This window comes from Artemia franciscana, chromosome 20 (genome assembly GCF_032884065.1).
Source record: "Artemia franciscana chromosome 20, ASM3288406v1, whole genome shotgun sequence".
Classification (NCBI taxonomy): domain Eukaryota; kingdom Metazoa; phylum Arthropoda; class Branchiopoda; order Anostraca; family Artemiidae; genus Artemia; species Artemia franciscana.
Genome location: NC_088882.1, coordinates 16,525,257 through 16,551,078, shown reverse-complemented (window position 1 = coordinate 16,551,078; position 25,822 = coordinate 16,525,257). Strand labels below are relative to the sequence as shown.

At 35.7% G+C, this 25,822-nt stretch overlaps 1 protein-coding gene across 1 annotated transcript in view; it reads right to left on the bottom strand.

Moving 5' to 3' along the window:
* Nucleotides 1-25,822, bottom strand: part of LOC136039807 (unconventional myosin-IXa-like) — a gene marked incomplete in the record, with an annotated part of 112,307 nt that overhangs the window by 81,442 nt on the left and 5,043 nt on the right. Inside the window, 2 exon segments of the mRNA XM_065723707.1 lie at nt 1,287-1,453; nt 6,973-7,269. Of these exon segments, the coding sequence (XP_065579779.1) occupies nt 1,287-1,453; nt 6,973-7,269 (464 nt within the window).

Below are 25,822 nucleotides of genomic sequence, written 5' to 3'. Positions count from 1 at the left end.
AGAAGCATAAAAATTCTGTTTTTTAGAGTTTCGGTTACTATTGAGCCGGGTCACTCCTTACTACAATTTCGTTACCACGAACTGTTTGAAAAACTGAAAATGTATACAATATTATTTTTCCATGAAAAGACATGTAAAACAAAGCGAACACAAATTAACTTAAAAAAACGTTTCCATAAAACAAGTTTTTCAAAGAAAATTAAAGAGCTGCGTTTATCCAAAAATGAGAAAAAATTAAGCCAAATAATCTTCCAAGCATAAAATTACACAGATCACTAAAAAAAAAATACATACGTACAACTCAAAACGAAAAGAAATTACAATAAATAGCCGAATCAAACTCAAATCGAGCAAAAAGTTACATGAGTAGGGTTGATAACCCCCATGCCTTCTCAAGACCAGAACACAATTTGCGCTTTCCCCAGGCACCACCCCTCCGTGCGGCTCTGAATTTCGTGATAAGCATACAGCTATAACTAGCACCAAGTTGACAAAATACTTATATTCATGGTCTTGTTAGGTTCATGTTTATCCATTTCTGGAGCCAGATAATATCGCTCAGATTTTTTTTTCGAGAATGATCTAAAATTGTTTACAGAATTGAAATTTTTCTATTTTCATATGTCTGAGACATTTTTTCAACTATTTTGTCAATCTAAAAGAAATACAAAGCAAATTTCGAAATATAATATGGTAGACGAATAAGGATGAATCCTAGCCATCGAGTGATAGTAAAAACTTTTCTTAAATTGCAACGTGGAAACCGTTGAAACGATGAAGTGGTAGAATTTTTTTAACTAGTGACAAAAATGAAACACGATAAAGTCAAGATAACAATGAAGATGACTGGAAAGAGATGCTAAATACGAATTGCATGTATAAAGATTCAAGTTCCTGAAAATTACAGCAATTCAAGATTTTTATCAAATTTTTGAAAGTCAAAAATACCGTAAGAAATAAAATACCGAAACTTGTTTAGAAAATATAAACTTTAAGGAATGAGAACTTATGACAGGTGCACAGAAAACGGTATAAATCACCATTTATATCGCTTGAAATTTGAAAAGCTACCATATTTCAAATTATACCCATTATTCATTAAATACTTTCAATTTCACTTAAAAACGTGAAAAAAAAATTTAGAAAATACAAGAAAAAAGATGTGGAAAATCCAGAAAAAAAGTATTATCCTCTATTTTACAGTAGATATACTTCAGCGCTTTTTTTAAATTCAATGGTCCACATTCTCTATTAGTTATACATAAGTTGCTGGTAGGTATACTTACAAAGTATTTATGAAAAGAAAATCTGGCTTGAAGAGTTTTCACCAGACTATCCTCAGTTAAGGGACCACCAAGCTGTATGAGGTCATCAATCGTGACATTAGAAACATGTCGAAGTGTAAGTCCTCCTTCATGTTTATCCAATGTCCTGTCTTTCAACGTTCCAAGATCTAAAAAAAAAATAATTTTTTGATATAAATCTAGTCTCAAATATTATAGCGAACTGATAGGAGAGAAATTTCCGACTATTCTATAACGGTATCAGTAGAAACTCAAAAATACTAACCCCGGCAACGGTGCAGCGTACGTCAGCAGACCCCACACAAACTCAAAGCAATCTTAATGCATTAAAATCAGTCTAAATCATAGCTAAAAGTCTAAATCATGGCACCATCAGAGACCCCCGCCCTCTGTAAAAAAGTGGAGCATAGAAAAATTCATTTAGAGACTAAGTTTCCTTTTAATTTGGACCACTCCTTGTCTTAGGATATAATTAAAACTAAGCTATTTGCATTTTATTGAAAACAGTACGTCCTATTAACACATTTATGACGACTGACGTTGTTTATTTGACACCTGTCAATTGGCAAATCGTCAACCCTCCCCCTTCTGAAAATCAGCCCCTCAGGCAGAATTTCCCTCCAGTGTCGTTTGTCTAAGTTTATTTTCATCCAACCAGAAATTTTCTGAAAGTAAGATTATTTTGTTTCTAACTCATTCTGGATTATAAGTTTTCTATTTAGATCCTTAAAAAGCAAATTAAATGATCAGGCTGTGTAGTGTAGATGGCACTGGGCTCTTTTTTTTTTTTTTTTTTTTTTTTTATTCGTTTCATTCCTTGTTTTGTCTTTCTTTCAAAGAGGAACTTGAAATTTCTAATACTATTTCGCTCGACCATTATTGCAGCTGAATCAGCCATAAACAAAACCAGTTGAAAATAAAAGATGGCAGGATTGCTTTCATATTTAGTCCTCTTACGTTTCTCTATATTCTGAGAAAGTTTGAATTGGGAGATTTAAGCTAACTTAGGTCACAAGTCATTGTAGAAATAGGTCAATAATAACAGTGAAAATAATTCAGCAATCTTAAGGCGCTTCAGTACCCAGTTTAAAGGGATAAATTTAGTGACAAAACAAAAAAGTGGTATAGTGGTATCTTTTTGGGGACAGTTGTCTCAAGTATGAGCCAACAGCCAGTGGCATAATTTTGTCATAACCCTGAGAGCGCAAAAATACAGCCGGTTTTCCCAAATCAAGTAAAAAGGATAATGGAAACTGAAAAATGATGCATATATTACCATAAAGGCGAAGATATACCAAAGAAAACTGACCTGTTTCTCTGGATACTTGAATTATGCAGGCTTATCTTAGTTTTGACAATACTTTTTGCTGAAACTAAATTTCAGTTAGGGGGCAAACTGAGGTCTGAGGGGTGGAGTGGGAAAACTTGGGCCTGGAGGGTACAGTTACCCCCCCCCCCCTGTCCCATAGCAAATTACGCCCCTGCCAATAAAGTATATAGTGTATCACAATATATGTAACACCTAGTGGCGTATCAACAAGCAAATGGCGTTAACATGAATACTGGTATAGGAAATTATATACCGTAATTTCTGTGGAATGGGATTAGGTCTCCCAATCAAATTAATTCTATTACAATATGTTAAAAGCAATTAATCAACTACCCACTTCCACCTCGAGATATTCATAGTTACCATAAAGTCGAAGATATACTAAAGAAAACTGACCTGTTTCTCTGGATGCTTGAATTATGCAGGCTTATCTTAGTTTTGACAATATTTTTTGCTGAAAGTATATTTCAGCGGGGGGGAGGGGCAAACTGAGGTCTGAGGGGTGGAGGGGACAAACTTGGGTCTGGAGGGTACAGTTGCCCCCCTATCCCATAGCAAATTACGCCACTGCCAATAATGTATTTAGTGTAACACAATAATGAGTAACACCTAGTGGCGTATCAACAAGCAAATGGTGGTAACATGAATACTGTTATAGGAAATTATATACCGCAATTTCGGGGATTAGGTCTTCCAATCAAATTAACTCTATTACAATATGTTAAGATGAATTAATCAACTACGTACTTCCACCTCGAGATATTCATAGTTCCGCCCCTTGCATGTTTTGCCAACAAGCACTTATGGCAGACTACAAAAAACCACATACTCAGTAAATTTGAATTCTACAAAGCAGGAATTATACATGTATATTACATTGCAGGGAAAAAAATAACGTTGAAATAAAGCTTCTTTGATTTGAGAATCAAGCCGCCATTGGCAGAACAAGTTTTATGTTTGCGAAACATTTGTACAAACCGGATAATATGAAGTACACAAGAAGTAGAAGCTTTCTAGGTGTTTGCTTGTAGGTAAAAAGAGTATTTTTATTCTCATTTTTTTCATACAGTGGAAATCTCTTGTCAGATTTTTACAACCTTTTTTTAATATACTACTGTTCTATTTTGAAAACTCCACAACATTTATATTTATTGGTTATATTTATTAAGACTTGTTGGTCCTAATTCATGGGTCTTTTCACATTAACCCACAAGAAGTTAAGTTGCAATGTCTATTCTTTTTTTCCTTATCACTGTTTAAGGCAGAGGCACCAGTTCACGAAAATGTAGGGGGAAGGGGAGGGGTATACCTTCAAAAATTTATTAGGGGGATTCTTTCAAATACAAATTCTAAAAAAAAGGTATTTTACTAAAGAAGTGTTTTTTTTAACTTAAGGGGAAGGAGCTAAAAAATTAAGGGTGGGGGTTACCACCCTTGTCCCCCTCAATTGGTGCCAATCTTCCATTGTGATCGCTCCCAGTGTGATGCACCAAACAATTATTCAAATATATTTTTTTTATTGTGTTCGTCCCGTGGTCAGGCATAGAAGTTCCTTGGGTTTTCAGTTATTTGAGAATTAAAAAACAAAAGTCAAAATCTAAGCATATTGGTGAATTAGCACCGTGATATAAGCATCAAGCCAGATGACACACAAGCTCTTATTCTGCACTCAATATATGTGAGCCAATCTATAGAGACAGTAAAGATAGATATAATAATACATCGACCCTCAGTACGATCTAGTGAAAAGAAATAAAAGGATTATAATTTTATTAGAAATAGAAAGCTTTAACATGTTAGAAATCTTATTATAGTGTCAAGCAGGCCCCAAATTTTCTTTCGATTATCGCACTTGACTACTCTAAAGTCACAGAACTTTTAAAATTGTTTAATTACAATTACAATACAATAATCGCACAGAACTTAAAAGTCACAGAACTTTTAAAACTAATTAATTACTATTTCTTCGCACACCCCTTTTTTCTTTTTCCATTTTTTCAATTTTTCCATTTTCTTCGCACACCCAATTTCTTCGCACAGAACTTAAAAGTCACAGAACTTTTAAAACTGTTTAATTACTATTTCTTCGCACACCCCTTTTTTCTTTTTCCATTTTCCATTTTTTCGATTTTTCCATTTTCTTCGCACACCCAATTTCTTCGCACAGAACTTAAAAGTCACAGAACTTTTAAAACTGTTTAATTACTATTTTTTCGCACACCCTTTTTTCTTTTTCCATTTTCCATTTTTTCAATTTTTCCATTTTCTTCGCATACCCAATTTCTTCGCACACTTCTTCGCACAGAACTTAAAAGTCACAAAACTTTTAAAACTCTTTAATTACAATTTCTTCGCACATTTTCTTCGCACACCCCTTTTTTCTTTTTCCATTTTCCATTTTTTCAATTTTTCCATTTTCTTCGCACACCCAATTTCTTCGCACATTTCTTCACACAGAACTTAAAAGTCATAGAACTTTTAAAACTGTTTAATTACTATTTTTTCGCACACCCCTTTTTTCTTTTTCCATTTTCCATTTTTTCAATTTTTCCATTTTCTTCGCACACCCAATTTCTTCGCACATTTCTTCGCACAGAACTTTTAAAACTGTTTAATTACAATTTCTTCGCACATTTTCACAATTCTTCGTTTGTAAAGACAGTCTATGAATTATATTAGACTTTCCAATAACGCCTTTGGTAGTTTTCCTAAATTTACTGATATTTCACTCATTTCAGCTCATCAGTTTCTATTTAACCTCCAAGACAGGTTTGATGTTCTTCTGTGGCGTTTTAACTCAAGTGAATACAAAAAGCAGTGTTTTCACTTCTATCGATTTGTTGGGATAGCTTCCGAATTCCCAGTCCATCAAGCAACAAAAAAAAAGATATTGAAGCTATCGAGAATACATAGAAATCTCTGAATCCACCAAAAATGTCCCTTTGTGGTGATTGTTTATTTTGTTCGATCAACATAACTCCGCTTTTCTTCTCAGAATCGCATCCGGCTCCTAAAAAATCTGTTTTTCCAAATTTTTAGAACTTATGCTGTTTACAAATCACTCAAGCACCCTCAAAATCGTAATACGAAATGAAAAACAGTTCTACTGAAAATTCTAACGAATCCTGAGAGCATTCTACCGGTTTTCTACCGAAAACTATCGATATTTAGCGATGGTTTGACCGAAAAATTGATTCACAGTCAGTTTCTATGTCATTTACCTTACGGAAATTATTAATAAAGTTTAAAGGAAAGAGATTAAACGTTAGTCTGCCTTCTGAGAATACTTAAATCTAGGCAAGAGAGACATACATCAGAATTTATATTAGAAGCAAGGCAATATCTCTGGGGTGGGGGTGGTCTTTTTGAAAATAAAAAAATGGATTACACAGGAATTATGTGATATATCAGGAAAATCATACAAAAATGAGATTTTAACGGGAGTAGACACGAGCCGTGAGTGCATTAGTGAAATCAAACAGAAGCTATATCCCATTGTTTATGTTAAATACAGCTTACTTGCAGAACCAGAACATCTATAATTTTATGCAGACAAAAGCTGAAGTTTTATAAAGCTGAAGTTATCATTTTATAAAAGCTGAAGTTTAGGGATTAAGCACAGGGAATCATGTTTGAGGAGTTAGCTTGGTAAGAGTTTATTTACGGGTGTTTCTGAATTCATAAAGTGTTTGCAAGTTTGTTTGCTTGTTTAAGTTGTTTGTAATTAGGTGTTTGTTTAAAGTTGTACGTGTTTGCTATGGCCTGCAGGCTTTTTGCAAATAAATCTTATTTTATCTTATCTATCGTAACCAAAAACTTAAATGAAGAAGGCGTTGAATTCCATTTATTCGCGGGTGAAAAACTGTTCCGAAGAATTAAATTATGAAACAGCCCCACGACGAAGCTAGGTTATGAAGTATTTTAAAGCAGTCGTACACCTTTTTTTAATAAATATTATTGCTTTGGAAGTTTAAATGTTTATACCTTCCAGAGAAATTTCATAGGGGTTCACTTTGTCCAGGAAACTCCTTTTTGGGACAATTTTTTGTTGCTTCACATTCAAACTCTTCAGATTCGTGAACTGTTTATATTTTTAGTTGAATTTGTTTTGTCCAAAATTCATCCAAAAAAATACTAAAGAGTTTTAAATTTTCAAAAGCTGAATACAATTCCTAGAAAGAACTATTATTCAAGCTTCAAAACTCGTGTCAGGTGTACAGTAGTGATACTTACAGTTTATAGATGACAAACTGAATCTTGTCCATCAATATAGCACACAGAGCGCCACAAAAATATTATTACTTGTAAACCTCGGTCGTAAAAATAAATCAAACATACCTCCTTGTGCATCTAACAAACTATTAATGGAAGAAGGCATGTTGTTCTGATTTCCAGAAACAGGGCTTGGCACATCGCGGAAATCAATGCCATCTTGTGAGTTTCCATTGGTGCTAGCACCACCAACCGGTGAAGTGCCACTAGAATTAGCGCACGCACCGACTGGAAGATGAGCAGAGCCACCACTACCAGCTGACCCGGTAGAGTTGACAGCAAGTAATCGAGGTCGAGTAACAGTGAATTCAGAACTTGAACTTCTAAGTCTCTGCTGGATCAAAGTCAAGTCCGCCGAGGCGTCTGCAAAAGAAAATGAACGTAAAATACAAATTGGAATAACACAGCCTAACAAGAACTTGTTTACATCTTTCATTGGTGTTTGGGCCTTTGTGTCTCCAGTCTTACCATTTTAGTGGAGGAATATTCAATAATCATTATATAGTCTAGTTGCCTATCCCCATATGGAAAGCTGTTTTTGAACAAGTCAAGGAACAGTCAAAAGAATGTGCTCATGAAGACATGGAGGGGTAAACATTTGCCCCAATTCCTTTTGGACCCTGGGACACTAAAATTAAAAAAATTGTCACATTTTGTAATGTCTGAAAAATATGACAGTTCCTGCCAAAAAAAAAAACAAGAGCTAAGAGCTCATATGGTACTTGTGACCAGGTCGAAAGAGCCAAGAGCCAAGAGCTCATATGGTATGAGCTCTAGCAAAATTCGGAGAATCAATAGATTGCTCTAAAAGGAAAATCCGAGGCTTAATACCGGTCGAGATTTAAAATAAGAGCTCTGAGTCACGAAGTCCTTCTAAATATCAAAATTCATCAAGATCCGATCACCCGCTCGTAAGTTAAAAATACCTCGATTTTTTAAATTTTTTCTCTCCCTTCAGTCCCCCAGATGGTCGAATCGGGGAAAACAACTTTATCAAGTCAATTTGTGCAGCTCCCTGAAACGCCTACCCATTTTCATCGTGCTAGCACGCCCAGAAGCACCAAACTCGCAAAAGCACTGAACCCCATCATCTAACTCCACCAAAGAGAGCGGATCCAGTCCGGTTAAGTCAATCACGTATCTACGACATTTATAAGTGTTTTCCACGATTTTCGGTTTCCCCCTCCAACTCTCCCAAATTTCAAAAGATCTGGTCGGTATTTGAAATAAGAGCTCTGAGACATGAGTTCCTTCTAAATATCAAATTTCATTAAGATTCGGTCAACCGTTCTTAAGTTAAATATACCTCAATTTTTCTGATTTTTCAAATTAACAACCCCCAGCTCCCTCAAAGAGAACGGGTTCGTACTGATTATGTCAATTTCGTATCTATAACTTGTGCTTATTCTCATAATAAGTTTCATCCGTTTCATCCCGATCAAGTTTCAACCCGATCTCTCCACTCTAAGAGTTTTCCAAGATTTCTGGTTTCCAAGATTTCTGTTTCCCCCCTCCAACCCTCTATGTACTCGGATCAAATTTGAATTAAAAATTGAGCATCTGAGACATAAGATTCTTCTATATATCAAGTCCAAATGCCTCATTTTTTCTAATTTTTCAGAATTCCCCCCCGTCGATCACTCTTTCTAAGTCAAAACTACCTCATTTATTCTATTTTTTTAATTAATCCCCCCAACTCCCCCAAAGAGAGCAGATCCGTTCCGGTTATGTCAATCCCGTATCTAGGAGTTTTGCTTATTTTTCCCACCAAGTTTCATCCCGATCCCTCCATTCTAAGTGTTTTCCAAGATTTTAAGTTCCGCCCCCCAACTTCCCCTTCACCGGATCCGATCGGGATTTAAAAAAAGCGCTCTGAGACACGATATCCTTCTAAACATCAAATTTCATCAAGATCCTATCACTCTTTCGTAAATTAAAAATATCTAATTTTTTTCAGAATTAACCCTCCTCCCCCAACTCCCCTAAAGAGAGCAGATCCGTTCCAGTTATTTCTATCACGTATCTAGGACCTATGATTATTTTTACCACCAAGTTTCATCCTGATCCCTCCACTCTAAGCGTTTTCCAAGATTTTAGCCCCCCCCACTCCCGCCAATGTCACTGGATCCGGTCGGGATTTAAATGAAGAGCTCTGAGAGACGACATCCTTCCAAAAATCAAATTTCATTAAGATCCGATCGCTCCTTCGTAAGTTGAAAATACCTCATTTTTTTCTAATTTTTCAGAATTAACCCTCCCTCCAACTCCTTCAAAGAGAGTGGATCCGCTCCGGTTACATAAATCACGTATCTAGAAATTGTGCTTATTTTTCCCACCAAATTTCATCCCGATTCCTCAACTCTAAGTGTTTTCCGAGATTTTAGGTTCCCCCCTCAATTCCCCCCAATGTAACCGGTTCCAGCCAGGATTTAAAATAAGGGCTCTGAGAAACGATATTCTTCCAAACTTCAAATTTCATTAAGATCCGATCACTCCTTCGGAAGTTAAAAATACCTCATTTTTTCTAATTTTCAGAATTAACCTCCCCCCAACTCCCCCAAACAGTGCAGATCCGTTCCGGTTATGTCAAGCACGTATCTAGGACTTCTGTGTATTTTTCCCACCAAGTTCCATTCTGAGCATTTTTCAAGATTTTAGGTTCCCCCCAACTCCCCCAAATTTCAGCGGATCTGGTCGGGATTCAAAATAAGAGATCCGAGACAAAATATCCTTCCAAACATAAAATTTCATTAAGATCCCATCACCCGTTCGTAATTTGAAAATACTTCATTTTTTCTATAATTTCCGAATTAACCGACCACCATTCCCTCCCCCCCCCAGATGGTCAAATCACGAAAACGACTATTTCTAATTTAATCTGGTCCGGTCCCTGATACGCCTGCTAAATTTCCACGTTCCTAACTTACCTGGAAGTGCCTAAAGTAGCATAACCGGGACAGACAGACCGACAGACTGACAGACAGACAAACCGACAGATTTGCGATTGTTATATGTCACTTGGTTAATACCAAGTGCCATAAAAATGAAAAATCCCCTTTTCTGTCCCTTTATCCCAAGAAAAACATATGTATACGTTAATGGCTGAGAAATGATTTTTTTTAAGCCTCTGATCGTCTTAAAAGGGTGGTGAGTGAAACTCCTGAGTAACAGACATCAGAATAAATCATCTCTAAATCAACTAAGAATATGTTTGGCCTTACTTTGTTTAGACTATGCTTAACAATTTTTTATAATCAAGTGAAAGGAAAATCAATGAAACTCGGAAAAAGCAAAAATTAGGGACTCTGACCGTGCTAAACCTCATACAACTTTTATCTCATACAACAATTGTTGTTGTATGAGATAAAAGCACTGAACACCTTTCATCTCTGATTGATGAAGAGGGAAAAAAGTTTAAGTTAGTGTTGTATCTAGAATTATTTAGGGCGAGGGGTATTTTTTCTGGGGGGGGGGGGTACACAAAAGCTAAAAAAAACACTAAAAATTTGTTTATATATATTTTGTTACGTTTTTAAGAGTAAGATAAAAATTCCGAGGAGGGGGGTTCAAACCCAGTAACCCCCCCCAATGGATGCTGCCTTGGTTCAAGTTATACTTTGACACAACAGACAAGTGATGGTTCGAGTAAGAGGGCATTTAGAATGCTTAAAGTGTCGAGAAAGAAAGTTAAAATGTTGAATATAGAACTCTGAGAGACAGTAAACTGGCTCTTATGAAGTTTGCGGAGATCCAATTGTTATCGTTTCTTCGTGACGTTTCTATCCTTTTTGTCAAATCAATGAAGATTTTTACTACAATAAACTTTTTTATGAATAACTCAAATTCTCATAAGAATAGAATTAAAAAATTTTTAAAAACTATAAACGTCAAATTATGTTTTTTTCTCGCGGATCCATTTTTAAAATATGTCAGTGAATATTAATGCACTCACCCTGATTTATAGACAAATTGACACTGTAATTTTCTCAATATTTGAGTCAACGACTATTTAACAACTGAATAAGAATTTTAGGATCGATAGATCTCATATTTCACTTGACAATTTGCATCCGATCAAGATCAAAACCAGATATGCGCATTATTAATTGCCTAAGGAACTTTATTGACTTAGATTCACCACATACTATCATCAAGCCCACCCCCCCCCTCGATTCTGTATGACTGAGAAAATCTTGGACGTACCTTTTCAACTCATCTCAAATTAAAATAGGACACATACCCTATTTTTTATAATACTGAATAATATAAACTAAATTGATATCTAAATGACCCAAAGACTATGTGCCGTAGTAGAATTTTTTCAATAAACCACCTAAAAAGTCACTAAAAACACTAACCCTCCACCCCCCCCGAAAAAAATACTATTAACTTATCGATTCCTGGTGATAAAGACAGCAATAAATATTGCCGGTTGAAAGATAGCCTCCCAGTACCGTCTACATTACCTTACTTTGATTACAGTCAAAGGCCATATTTGATGGTAATTATCATAGAAACCTGTCTTCTAAGCTTATTTTGCTAAACTTTGGGAGTCAGTCTTTCTATAAGAAACACTTTCACACCCTATAGCGATTGCGAGGGGTTGGGCCTAAGCCTTATTGACCAAAATCAGCGAGATTAAATCGAAGAATTCAACCTGTTCCTGTCAAACAGCTAGCTTGTAATTAGAAATCATTTATTTATCCCATCATGGTACCATTATTTGAGAGTACAAATTATCTTTCAAAATAGGTCATCGAATACAACTTCTACATTTGAGACTAGAGGTGATAATTGTTCTTAAAGTTCAAATTAGATACAATAAAAGATGCATGTTTTTGGTTTTCAATTCAGAAAATGAGCAGTTATCACGCATGCTGCTTTTGCTTGAGGGGATGAACACTGTCTTTCATTGATAAGCATAAGTATGTGCCTTCAAGCACACCTCTGAACCTCCACCCTGCTCAACGTCGGAACCTCCAGTTCGCAACGAAGTAGCCTAGTATATAACCCCTTACTCCTGCTTAAGGTGATTTTAGAAGTAGACCTTAATATCACGCCAAGGGGTAATTTTATGCCTGGGAGGATTGAATATTAAACAAACGATTGAAGATTCATACCTATAATCTTGCTAAAAACCACCCACTGTGGCTCTCAGGGTTTATGGACAGCAGTTGCATGCATTTCTTTAAGCAGTACTTCATATTGCTAAGAATATAAATTGGAACTGTCCCTGTCACCGGTGCTCTAACATAGATGTCTTATTTATGGTTTCAGGAAAATTCCACCAAAAAATTTTTAAGGTTTGGAGTTGGGTTATAAACATGGAGTGTGTTCAGCAGGCAGTGCCAGGACTGGTAAATGTGGAAAAATTCCAGCTTCAGCCTTAAGTAGGCAAAGTTTTGGACCGCACAAGACAATAACGGATCCAGAGCGGCAGGGGGTAACTCCTCACCCCTAAGATTTTTTCTGGCGCCCTCTTATCCTGCATTTTTTCACTCTTTTTTAGGACAAATTTGTCAGTTATGGACACCTTTGTCACATTGCCCCCTCCAAGATTTTGCAGATTTACACCCTTGTCACATTGGGTCTCCCCTAAGATTTTGCCCTAGATCCGCCTCCGATGTAAGACCATTATGGCTGTAATCTTTCCCAGCCTCGGCAGAAATCTCAGTTGCTGTTCCATTCTAGTTTCCTCCTGCTTTAAAAGAAATTGTGAAGTAATACAATATTATTGTGACATTTGGAAGTGTCACTTTTGGCAGAGCAAAACAGAGCCATGTGAAGACGTTACACTTTTCACCTGACATATAAATCTAAAGAATAGTGATGTCAAAAATACGGCCCTTAGAACGTGGAAGGTTTGCGGTACATTTATTCGTAGTTCATGACCGGAACAGAATTATAAATCAATTTGAATTTCATTACTTTTCATCAGTGACTAGAAAAACAAAAATTCACAGGGGTGGGGGACAAAATGCATTTATTTTAAATTTAGGGGGATTATTGAATTTTTGATTTCCAATAAAAATATCACAATGGTATTTTTCAATAAAAATACCAAAAATAAAAAATAAATGAAATATAGGGGGATAGATGCCCTCTTACCGACCCATCCCTCTCCAGCTGGTACCGCTATATTTTATATGAAATACTTAGAAGTGAGTGTACAACTACTCGTGCCAGAAGAATGATGGTGTGCGCAACTTCAAGTTTTTCTGGGAGTTTGACCTTGCATGAACAACTACTTTTGAGAATGTCACCTAAAATCCAGAAGCTTTATATCAACTGAGTCAAATTATTTGCAACGTTTTTTTTTTCTTAAGTTTTTAGAAACATGAATATCTTCTACTTATAATGGCTCTAATTTTTTTTTATTTGTGTTAATCTTATTTTTTCTTCTTTTTTTCGCACAATTCTTTTTCAAATGAATCAAGAAAAACAGATCCTTTGGCCTACCATCTTCAGCTTGCAGGCGTATTGTTCCCTAGTCCTGTCTTTCATTTTATTTCAATTCTTGTTCTTCACTTTTGATGTATTCAGAGAAAGAAACTTTTTTTTACAATCGATATTTCAGTAGAATTACTGTTTCAAAAACTAAATGAATGCTGCACAGAACAGGTATGCGGGATACACCCAAACAATTTACCCAAACTTGCCCTCAAAGTTAACCCAAAGGTAGAAACTGAATAAAATTATTCCCACCGGCAAAGAAGTGTCTATGTCGCCACGGTACTTGTCTAGTCTGTAAAACCTAGAGATTTATTATCTGTGAAAAATTAAATGATTGTTTCTAATTCTTTTGCTCTCATCGTTTTGACATGAAAAATTAAAAGTTATGTAGGTGTCCAAAACAGGTGAAGATCCACATCCAGTTCGGGTTGAATTGCTTATGAGACTAATTTGGACCCCCCTTCCCCTCCGACCCGACCCAGAGGTTGAATCTATACTGGACTCCGAAAGGTTCAAATAAAACACTAGCTATGCTATTTCTGACTAAGCTTGGCTGATATCAAATAGCCTCATTTGGGCAGATACAGTGATAACTATAATTTAAGGTACTCTAAAAAAAAAAAAATCAAAGTTATGCAGGTGTCCAAAACAGGTTAAGATCCACATTCGGGTTGAATTGCTTATGAGATTAATTTGGACCCCACCCCTTCCCCTCCGACCCAGAGGTTGAATCTATTGTGGACTGTGAAAGGTTCAACTAAGACACTAGCTAGGTTATTTCTGACTAAGCTTGGCTGACATCAAATAGCCCCTTTGGGCAGATACAGTGATAACTATGATTTAAGGTACCCTCAAAAACAAATTTGAGGAAATGGATAAAAAAATCTTGAAGCAATATTAACTTAAGTGTATAACAAAGAAAATGAAAGATGAAAGAAGAAAAAAAACATTATGGAGTCAATATTCAAAAAGCAAAAAACGAAAAACAATAAAGCCATGATCACTGCCAATGTGAACAGCTCAATGTAGCATCAAGTTGACTAAGAACATGCAGTAGCATAACCTCGGTAGGGTACCCTTCTGTTTAGAACATTATTTGTTCTAAACATTATTTGATATACCTCCCACATTTAGCCAGTGACAAAACAAACCAAAAATAAGGAAATTTACACTTATTAATAATTTAGACGGCTCGAAGGATCTATTTCGGGACTGGAAATTGTCCTTGTTTGGGTTTTTAATTTAGTCACATCTTAGTATTTAATTTGTCAGTGTTTCACCCTGGTTTATCATCGTTCGCACCTTTCTTTCCTTCATATTTCTGTTTGTGTTGATATTACCACTTTTTCGATATCTTGGATATCTTTTTGGATATACAAGTAGGTCTTGAACATTATAACTAAAAAAAAAATTTCTGAGGAAAGTTAAGAGTGAAGCTGAAACCTAAGGCGCGCGAAAATTACTGCTTCGCAGTATTTTGAAAAAAACTCTCCATGATATTCCTGTGCCCTGCCCAATCTTTTAATTCCAGAAATGGCACTCAAATTATACCTTATAGCGTACACTTTACACCTCGTAGTAAATTACATTTTACGATGACGTTATCAAGTAAAATTCATATAAAATTGATTAGATATAAAAATTAGCTGTCAAATGTGCTCTTATACAGCTCTTTACGATGTTCCTTGTGTCCACCCAGCCTCTCCGTCTCGGAAATGGCACTAAAATTGTTCTTTTCGGATGGTATATGGTAGTTCATTATGGTGTTACCAAGTCAAATCATAGGGAGCACAATAGCGCTGCCTAAGGAAAGAGCTAAGTGGGTACAATGTATTTTTTTTTTTTTTTTTTCACCGAGGCACTTCGTATGGAAGGAGTTGTCATTAAAACTTTGGAAGGGAACATTGGATTGAAACTGAAGGTTCTAGTGCCCTTTTTCAAGAGCCAAAAGCAATTATAGGGCAGCCAGTCCCCTCCCATACACCGGATCAATTCATCGATCAAGACTTCAAAATAACCATTTTGTTCAGCATAGGTAAAAGGCCCAATAACTGTGCCTCTGGGGTTGTCACTCCCCCATAACCCTCTGATAAGGGCTGTAAGTTACACAAATCTCCCAATGTTTACATATAGTGTTTGTTATTGTGAAAAGGGACATAGATAGATAGATAGATAGATAGATAAGTGTATTTCAAAAACCCGTGGGCCATATACACACAAAATATAAATAAATAACAGACAAGCAAGGAAATTAACAACAGTACGAACACGCACAAAAAAAAACAGAATTCAACGCAAAAAGTACCTAATCTAACTACAAAAGAAATTAATCATATAAAACTTTTTCTTCTTATTAAAGATTTTTCTATATATACTCCCACTCGAAATATTGTGGTTGGGTTACTATTTTGTAGAATACCCGGAAGCATCAAATTAATCCCATGCAAATAAATTTCCCGTAAATCCAAGAGCACCGGGCATTCCCGGAGAAAATGATCCAAGTCTTCATCATCATCTTTACAAAGAGGACAAAGATACCGCCTATCAGGACCAACTGTCATTTTATTTTTGTCGAACGTTTTTTGCCTGTTCTGGATTGGAAGACAATTTGCCCTAAGCTGAATCCAACGACGTAGAATCATAGCCGGTAAATTAAGTTTAAAATAAACTTCCTCCCCAAAACTAGGTTTTGCCTGATTATAATGTTGTAGGGTTGTAGAATCAAGAACCAGCCCTTGCCAATGCTGAATTTCCTGACTCTCTAATATAAATCGTACCTGGCTTTCTAAATTTGCTGGTACATCGCGAGAGCAAAGACCATTATTCCATAAATAAGGCATTCCTACTTTTTCTAGTAATGATTTAATTTGGGATGGCCACGAGGTTTTTAAACCACATTTCAACATCTCTTCATATGCCACTCTTACTAGTCTATCTTCATTACTCTTAGTTAACTTCAACCAGAATCTAAGCATTAAAATATACCTACGTAGCTTTAAAGAAAACAGGCCCATATCACCTTTCAGAATCTGTGAATGAGTTGTCTGATGTAAACCAAACACTCTTTTATAATACTGGAGCTGAAGGGACTCCAGTTGCTGCACCGTTTCTCCACCCCATATCTCTGCTCCATATTCTATTACGGGTAAAATTTTTGTGTTAAATATTCTTTTATGCATTTTTAGGTTTTTGATCCCCATTATAGTCGGGTTTCTAAATATAGCTGACATGGCCACCCTACCTCTCTTAATTATTTCATCAACATGACTCCTTAGGCTTCCATTTTCCGATAAGATAAAGCCTAAATATTTTATTCTTTTACTTATAAATAGTTCCTTATTATTAAATTTAAACGTATATTTTTCATCGTCCCCAACCTTCCTTTTTTTAAAAATAACAACTTCGCTCTTTTCAGTATTCAGCCTTAACTTTTTTATATGCAAATATTCTTCTATGAGATTCAAAAGAGTCTGTAGATCTTGCGGTTTATTAGCCACCAAAGCAATATCATCTGCAAATAATAAGAGAGATAGTTTTTGAGTCCCTAGGCTAACTTTCGGAGCCCATCTATTCTCTAGAAAATTAACAACATCATTAATAAAAATATTAAACAACTTAGGTGAAAGGGTGCTGCCCTGTTTTACTCCCCGCTTAATATCAAAAAGCTTCGAAAACCTATTACCAACTTGAATGATTCCACTCACACAAGTATACATGCTCACTATCAATCTAACAAATGAATGGGGAAGGCCAATATTTAGCATGGCATCCTTCAATAACTCTCTGTCGACACTATCAAAAGCCTTATGGAGATCCAGAAATCCCACATAAAGACAAGTTTTACCCTTTCCATATTTATCTATTAATGCCTTTAAAATAAACACACTATCTGTCGTCCCATACCCTGTCCTGAAACCTCCTTGTTCCTCATGTATTAAATTATTTGTATTTAACCAATTGGAAAGCCTGGTATCTAATATTTTCTCCAAAACCTTACTTAAAGCAGGGACAAGTGCTATTAAACGATAATTTTCATGAGCCTTCGGGTTTCCTCTCTTAAAAAGTGGTATAAACAATGATGTCTTCCAAGCGCTTGGCCATTGCCCTGACCTTAACACCTTATTACAAAGAAGAACAATTATCGGTATCAAAATGGAAAGAAAATTCTTAAATAACAATATTGGTATACCATCAACACCCATATTTGATCTTTGTTGTCCAAAAAGGCAGAGAGCATTCTGAAGCTTTCAGGGAGTGATGATGGGAGTATTGCACTAAATCAAAACACACTATGTTCATACACTATGTTGTTAAACGTCACACTATGTTGTTGAGCAGGTTTATCACAGGAATGGCTTAGGGTATTAAGTTGGAACTTTCAAGGAATGATAAGGCATGACCAATTGACTAACATACATCATATGCACGGTACTACCACTATTATAAATTGTACGTTTGCTCTCAATTTGCCCTCAGGTGTAAACATTAGCATATTTTAACTCATTTACAAGACCTGTACAGCTACCCTTGTACAGTTACCCTGTACAGTAAACACTGACGACCTATTGAAAATAAAGAGACGGCGTAAGAAGTCCATTCTTAGACTCATATATACGATTTAGCTCAAAACTGGATAATTTAATTCTTTCCGTGGGATTTCAGGTGTTTATTGTTGCAAGTTCATGCGTTTTGAAGGTTTAACGGCTGTTTGGAGCTATTTCAATCAAGCCACCAAGAAACCCATATTTGCGTGTTATTAGATAGAACCAGTTATTTAAACTTACGAGCATCCCAGGGCATTAGCGCGTAGTTTTTTACCTAAGTTGACATAAGTTTTACCCTTAGTTGACATAAGCATTTAAATAAATATTTAAAGGAAATGGGAACTTCCTGGGAGGGTGTAAAGAGGGAGGCATTAAATAGATTAGGTTGGAGGAGGAGCGTGCGTAGCTGTGTTGGCCTCAGGCGGTGTTATATAGTGTTATTATATAGAACGAGTTAAGCTTGACATAAGCAGTTTTGCGTTTTTGCTATATCCACTAAGCCTGATTCGTCTGGATCAGAAATAATGGGAACTTAGGAGCATCTCAGGGCATTAGCACGTAGTTTTTTACCCATTATTTTGCAAAAGATGGAGTATGATTTCTCCAGGGGTGATATTATGTTAGTATGGATAACACAATCCAAATTTTAGTAGGTAATTACATAGTACAGTCAATAGTACTTTAGTACGGACAGACAAAATTACTGTAGTATTTAAGAAAATAGCAATTGATTCATGTAAATAAAAATTTCAGAAATTTTCAAGAATTGATATTTGAACTGATTCCTTAATGTTTCACTTACAAAACTCAGCTACTTGCTTTGAAATATTTAAGAAAGCTGCTCAAGAACACAATTGTTAATCCTAGCTTACAATGCAATTGCCAATACGATGCAATGCAATTGTTTACCCTAGCCTAAAATGCAATTGCCTACTAAAAGTTGGATCAACCTACTATATCTAGATACCCTATAAATGGAAAGCGCTATCAAATCAGTGCAGTTACCTAATTTAGACAGAATGTAGATGCTGCCTCCCGCTACCTATTGACATACAGGAGAGCGCAGCTGCACAAAGAATCACCCCAACATTAATTGGATAGTTCTATATGAGCCACAAGGAATTTATCTATTCTGATTTCGCATTAATTCACACACAATAATAGACATAGCAACTCTGAAGCAATTATGAAGCTTCTTTCATATCTTAAGGAAAGTAGACAAGCTATTTAAATGAAACTGGCAGGAATCAACTGAAATTTCAGCTCCTAAAAACCACTGAAAGTTTTATTTACATAGATTAGGCACGTTATTTTCAAATATATCCCAAAATTTATTGTCACTCTTTATTAGTTTTGTCCAACAAATAGTTGTTTGCTCTACTTTTAATTACAAAAACAAATATAGTTGACTAACGGCATCAAAAAGGTGAATTTCTTCATGCAGTTCAACGCTGGACATCTGGTATCAAGGCAAAATGAACTAGAGCTCTTCGTCAAGCTCAGCAGTAGATGGATAAGAGGGGGAAGGAAGCAAAAATATATCTTTGTTGAAGAAATCCAGGGCGAATACATAGGTTCACGCAGATGGATGACTTCTATCCAGCTCATATCCTCGTGAATATGAGCTCTAAGCTTCGTCTTCTGCATAATCAAGCATCGAAGACAGATTTGTCTGTTCAAAGATGATCATCTGATATATTTGCAAGTATATTATCCTCTTTGCTTTGCCCAACGGCTTAAACTAAAACCATGACCAAAGGCTCGGCTTCATTATTACTCAGTCATTTAATGTTTCTTAATGTTTCAGGCAAAGGCCGTCAGAATTAATCTATCAGACGCGGTTCTTCAGTATTGGTAATTCAAATGCAGAAATATCATTCTAATATTGGCGACAGATGAAGCTTAAAAATCGCTAAAATTCTCGTCTTTGATCAAAAAAACAATAAAAGAAAATGATATCCTTCAATACGAGAAACGTCCATAAAAAAATTGTCCGAACGAAATTTTATTAGCAAATAGTTAATAAAAATTTGCACTGGAAAAGAGCGTAGAAATTTGTTTGTTTCGTCACATCTAAAAACTGATTTGCCGAAAGAAATATTGATAGTCGATATTTTTATGCAATAGAGGTTCACACGAATGGATGACTTCCATCCAGTTCAAGTCCCTGTAAAAATGGCTCCTTCTTCTTCTGAATAATCAAGCGTCGAAGACAGAATTGTCTATCCAAAAATGTGTATCAACCTTATTGTAGCACAGTGGGTTGTTGCTCTGCTTGGCGATACAGGGACCAGGGTTCAATCCCTGCCGTAGCAAGGCTGGGCGACGAGCTTGCTGCTTGTCCTTGTAAAAAAGACTCAGCAACTGAACCGTTGATTTAATGCCTTATGCACAAGCAATTGCTCAGGAGGATCTTTATCCTTTGAAAAAAAAGGATGTGCATCTGATAGATCTGCAGATTTGTCATCTTTTTTGCTAAGCTAGGCAGCCTAATCGACAATCAAGACACAAGACTGGACTTCAGAATTGTTCGGTTATTTAGGGTAAGTATAACAAAATTTAATCTTTTCACAAACTTATTATTATTTCCCATAACATCCAATTTAAATGTTTGATTCGCGTTTTTGTTTTCAATGTTTCGGAGATGGACCATTGGAATAAATCTCTAAAACTCAGTTTTTCAGTGTTGGTATACGCATGCGGATATATCGCTGTATTATTAGCGACTGATGACGCTTAAAAATCGTCAAAATTCTCGTCTTTACTTTACCTGTCAAAAAATGAAAGGGCGATCCTAAGACGCCATTTGAGGGTACCTTCCATGGGTAACACGGCCCTCTTCCAAATTAAACAATTTATAAAATATGTGCTAAAAAAGAAAGAGTTCTGAAAATGGGATTAAAAAGATTTTTTTTAGGTGTTAGCCCCCAATAGAAGTTCCAAATTCTTTCCCACTCTCCCCTCCCAAGAAGATTGCATTCATTGACAACACCACTCCTAACCAATTTGTATTTAGCTTGTTTTGATCTAGTTTGATTGATCAGTCAACCATGCAGAAGTCACATTGTCAATCGTACATATTCGGGATATAAAACATCAAACTTTCATTTAATTGGAGACTTATCCAAGGCGTGACCAAAGCAAGTAAATTTATTTGATATTCGCGTGATATTTACTCATTCTAAAATTTAATTACCCTTCATTCACAATTTCTAATAAAAGAACCACAGCTTAATATAAAACAAAGTTATATCTATAGTTAATTTAAGTAGGCGGAATAAGTTTTATTGCGGGAAGAAAAACTTTTCCCAGGACTTAAAGTATTTAGTAATAATGAATGATGCCATAATTTATGTACAATAAAAATAGTTAATTTTATTAATTTAATTTTAGATAATTTGGATATGATCATTACGTTATGTTGATGTAAATAACGTTATTCTAAGTTCTGTTCCGACGAATTTTTCTTGACTTTTGAAAACTGAATCCCTTCAGTCAGGGCCGTATACAGCATTTTTTTGGGAGGTTACAAAGGGATTTTTCGGGGGTAGGGGGGGGGTACAAAAAACTTCAAAAGACATAAAAATATGTTTGTATTCATTTTTGTTATGTTTTCACTAGTAGGACAAACATTTCAGAGTGGGAGAGGGGTAGGGGGTCCAACCCCCTAACCCTCCCCTCTGGGTACGGCCTTGCCTTCAGTTATGTAGGTGATTTGGATTGAACAAAACCTAGTCATTAACCTATTTATGTGAAAAGGTAGTAAACCTTCTCAGGTGTTTGGTGGCAGTAATAACACAATATTTTATCCTTAATCCAAAAGCAAAGAATCAATAAGAAGCACATCGTGAGCTAAGCTTGTGAGGACGTGTTGCAAAAGCAATGACAACAAAAATTAAACTTAACAATAAACAGAACCGAGTCAAAATCACAAAGTGAATTTTAGACTATTCAAGTTATAAAAATTAAGGGATGAAATCATTTACTGAATAAAAAACAAACAACAAATGCTATTTGGAACAAAAACAGATAATACTAAAGTTTATGAAAAAAAACTTTTAAGGATTTCTAATAAAAAGTAAAATTATGACAGCACAATACAGGAGTGATGCGTTTAAGCCCATACCGTCGCAATTTACATCAACATTTTCTTCTTTTTCCGTATGATTCAGCCATTTGTGAGAACCCCCCCCCCTAGAACAGAATCTTGCGCACATGCCTGCATGACAACAATACAATTTATTTGATCAAAAATAACTAACACTGTAATTTTTAAGCACGCATGAGAGGGAGGGGGGCAAATGATAAACATACCAAAAAGGTGAACTGTATGATAACATCAGAAGTAATGTTTGAAATAGACAAATTCTTCAAATTTTCCTTGGGGAAGGGACAAAACCCCATCTTCTGCAAAAGCGCCTGACTGCTCTGATATCATTGAGATATTATCTTGCCTTAGGCTAAGTTTACTACATAACCAAACTTCCGCCCTTATTGAGAGGATTCTCACACAATAGTCGTTTAACGGACTCCCCAGAAGAATTCGGGGAGTTAGGATTTAGAAAGATAATTTATGAGGCATCAGACCCTCCAACCAACCCTTTTCTTTGTCAAGACACCTAATGTTGGGAAATTACTTTCCCCTTCCTAAAATTCTGACGAATGGAAAATAATTCATTTCTTTAAGATGAACTTCCTTACAATTCCTTACATTCATTCTTTTTTTTTATATTTCCTAAAAAAAAAAAAAAAAAATATTTTCAGATCAAATACAGCGAAAGAAAAAAAAAACTTCAATACAAGAAACCTCCCTAAAAATAGGTTGTCTGAAGGAAATTGTAGCCTATTAACCAATTACGCTGGAAAAGTGCGCAAATAATTCTTTATTTTTTTTAATAGCATCTGAAAACGGATTTTCTAAAGGCAATATTGCCAGCCTATACACTTTATATAAGCAAATTACACTGTATTTTGGAATATCGTGGTTCTGTCTGAAACGGTTTCAAGCTTCGTCGGCATTATTTCAATTAGATAAAAAAAAAACAAGTTTTTCAACTGAAATTAAGGATCAACTTAAACTTAAACCAACGTATATGAGGGGGACTGCCGCTTCCTCAAACCTCGTTTTTTACACTAAAGTCTCAAAATCCTTTAAAAAACACTTACCATTCAAATTCAAAGGCCCTTATGTTTGAGAAGTCTTTCTTAAACAATTCCGGCGAAAACTGAAATTTTATCGTAAAGAGCGAGATTTGAGGAAGGGGCAGCCCACCTCACACACAGAATAAGTTCTGTTCGTTTTAAGTTTTGATATTGCTCCTTACTTTCATTTGAAAAAAATTTTTTATTTAATCTGACTGCTTTCAAATTATCCCTCGAATTACCCTTCCCCCCGGACAAAAATTTTCCTTGAAAAATTCACCTGGGAGATTTACTCCTCGTGGAAAATTTTCCTCTGGAAACCCATACCTCCCACAAAAAATATTCGCATATTTTCCAATAACAAAAACTATATATTAAATTTGCGTATCTTACAGACCTTTTCTCAAGGACTATGGAGAGGGGGGTCAAGACATCTCCGAAGGCATAGTTATTGGACCTTTTGAGTATGCTAAACAAATTGTGTCTATTTCAAAATTTTGATCGGATGTATTTAAGTAAAAAAAAGGACGTGAGAGGGGGACAGTTTCCCTCCAATCTTTTTGGCCTTTTAAAAAGTGCATTAGAACTTTTGATTTTCATTAGAATAAGTCCTCCTCCAAGCTTTTAGGACCATTGGTTCGATAGTATCACCCCTAGGAAGACAAACAGCAGCATCTAAAGTATGGTTCTCTCATATGCTGAACCTTATCAATCGATTTTCATTAAAATCACTTGAGTTTTGGGGGAGGGGCGTTTTCTCCGTTTTTTCGAAAATCAGACAATCTTTTCTGAGGCTTGTACATTTTGATAGTTAATATTAAACTTACTAAATTTTATATATTTAAAATCATCATAAAAAGCTAATTGTTTTGATGGGTCAATTATTGTCAAATTCCGCTTTTTAGAGTTTCAGTCACTATTTGGCTAAGTCGCTCCTTACCTACATTTCGTTACGACAAACTGTTTGATAAACTTTGGTCATTCTAACAACAAAGGAAGTGTCAAAGTGGCGAGTCACTTCAATATTGCCCCATTTGAAAACTTTTTTTTTAGTTAGTGGCGGTTTTTAAAAAGAACCCCGTCCCTCGTTAAAGGAAGAAAAGAAACATTTCAACAATCACTTTTGTCACTAAGTAATTCTCTGGTTTTAAGTTACTTAATATACTAGTCATGGTGATAAAAACGAGAAGGAATGCCATCAAATATCAGACATAACCATAAACCATAAAAAAATGGCTCAAATGGCTCAAAAACCATAAAAAATATCCCATTAATGGTCTAGGCTACTAAACGTCTATTAAGTAAAACGCTACCATTTGGTTGCGACATTTATAGGGACAAAGTAATTAATTTCAAGCAGGACTAAAACGAAAATATTGACTCGCTGTGATTTTCCCATGGAAATGTCACGCGAAGAATGGACATAAGGCGTTTTAAGAGTACACTTCAAATAAGACCTGAAACAAAGTACTGGTAGTATATTCAAGGTTGCTGAGTAGTTTTAAGAAATAATGAATGAAGGAGGGAGGGATTGGGTTCAACAACAGTAGAAATAGAAATGAGAGAAGCTGAAACACATAGAAACCCTGTTGTTATTTTGTAGACTATTTTGTTATTTTGTAGACCTAAATATATCTCTCAAAAATTACATTTTTTTCCTACATAATGTCTATGGATTGAGTTTTTATTAGTGTTTATCAACAAATTACAATTAGGAAATATATCGTGATGAGTTATTTTGTCGGAATGAAAAATGGAAGTAGAGATGACAGCAAGAAAATACACCTTACTCTTGAATAGGATGAGCATTCGCAAAATATCAACAATTCTCTAGCCCAGACGAAACCTCTCTTCAGAAGGGAGGGAGACAACCTGGCATTCCTTGGGGGATTGAAAAACTCAAAACTGATTAATTTTATAAACCTTTAAGAAAACTTCAAGATCTAGTGCCCTGTTTAAGTAACAAAAGAGACACAGCACAGCGAAGTAAGCTACCTATTTCTACCATTTTGGTAAAACAACAATTTTGTTCCTAACAGAGTACTCCTGTTTGAAAGCTCCTGGGATTATGAAGACACACTGTACTAAAACTTAAATACTATTCTTTGCGGTGAAACAAAGCCAGATGACCGGGCAGTGGGTGTCAGTGGGGTGTTACCCCCTTCGATGTGTGGAATTTTTCTAATATTCTAAGTATATATAACATACTTTTCATAGGTATCTGCAAGTGGGGACAGAAGAGCATGGGCTCCCACAAGGAAGATTGAATGGACCAATATCCCTCCAGAAAATATGCACAAAATTGTGCAGTATTTCAGAGAAATACAACTTTTTTGGGAAAAAAATCCAACCTTTGTCCAGCCCAATTTGAAGCTGTTCTTGCATACTTACCCCTAGGGGCGTATCTTGCTATGGGACAGGGGCAACTTCCCCTCCTAGACCCCAGTTTGCCCCCAAGCTGAAATTTAGTTTCTTCAAAATCTTGTCAAAATTAAGATAAGCCTACATAATTCAAACATTCAGAGACAAGTCCCAGTTTTCTTTATTATATCTTCACCTTTTCTATTATTATATCGCTCATTTTTCATTATTCAGTGTCATTTTCACTTCATTTGGGAAAATTGGACCCAGAAGAAATTACGTCACTGCTTACCGGCTAGCAATTTTTTACGAGCACCCATGGGGAATGATTATTTAACATTCACCCCCCTCCCCTAGAAGAACAGTACGTCCAAAATTGCCATATTGACACTCTCTTGCAAAAATGTCTTTTCAAA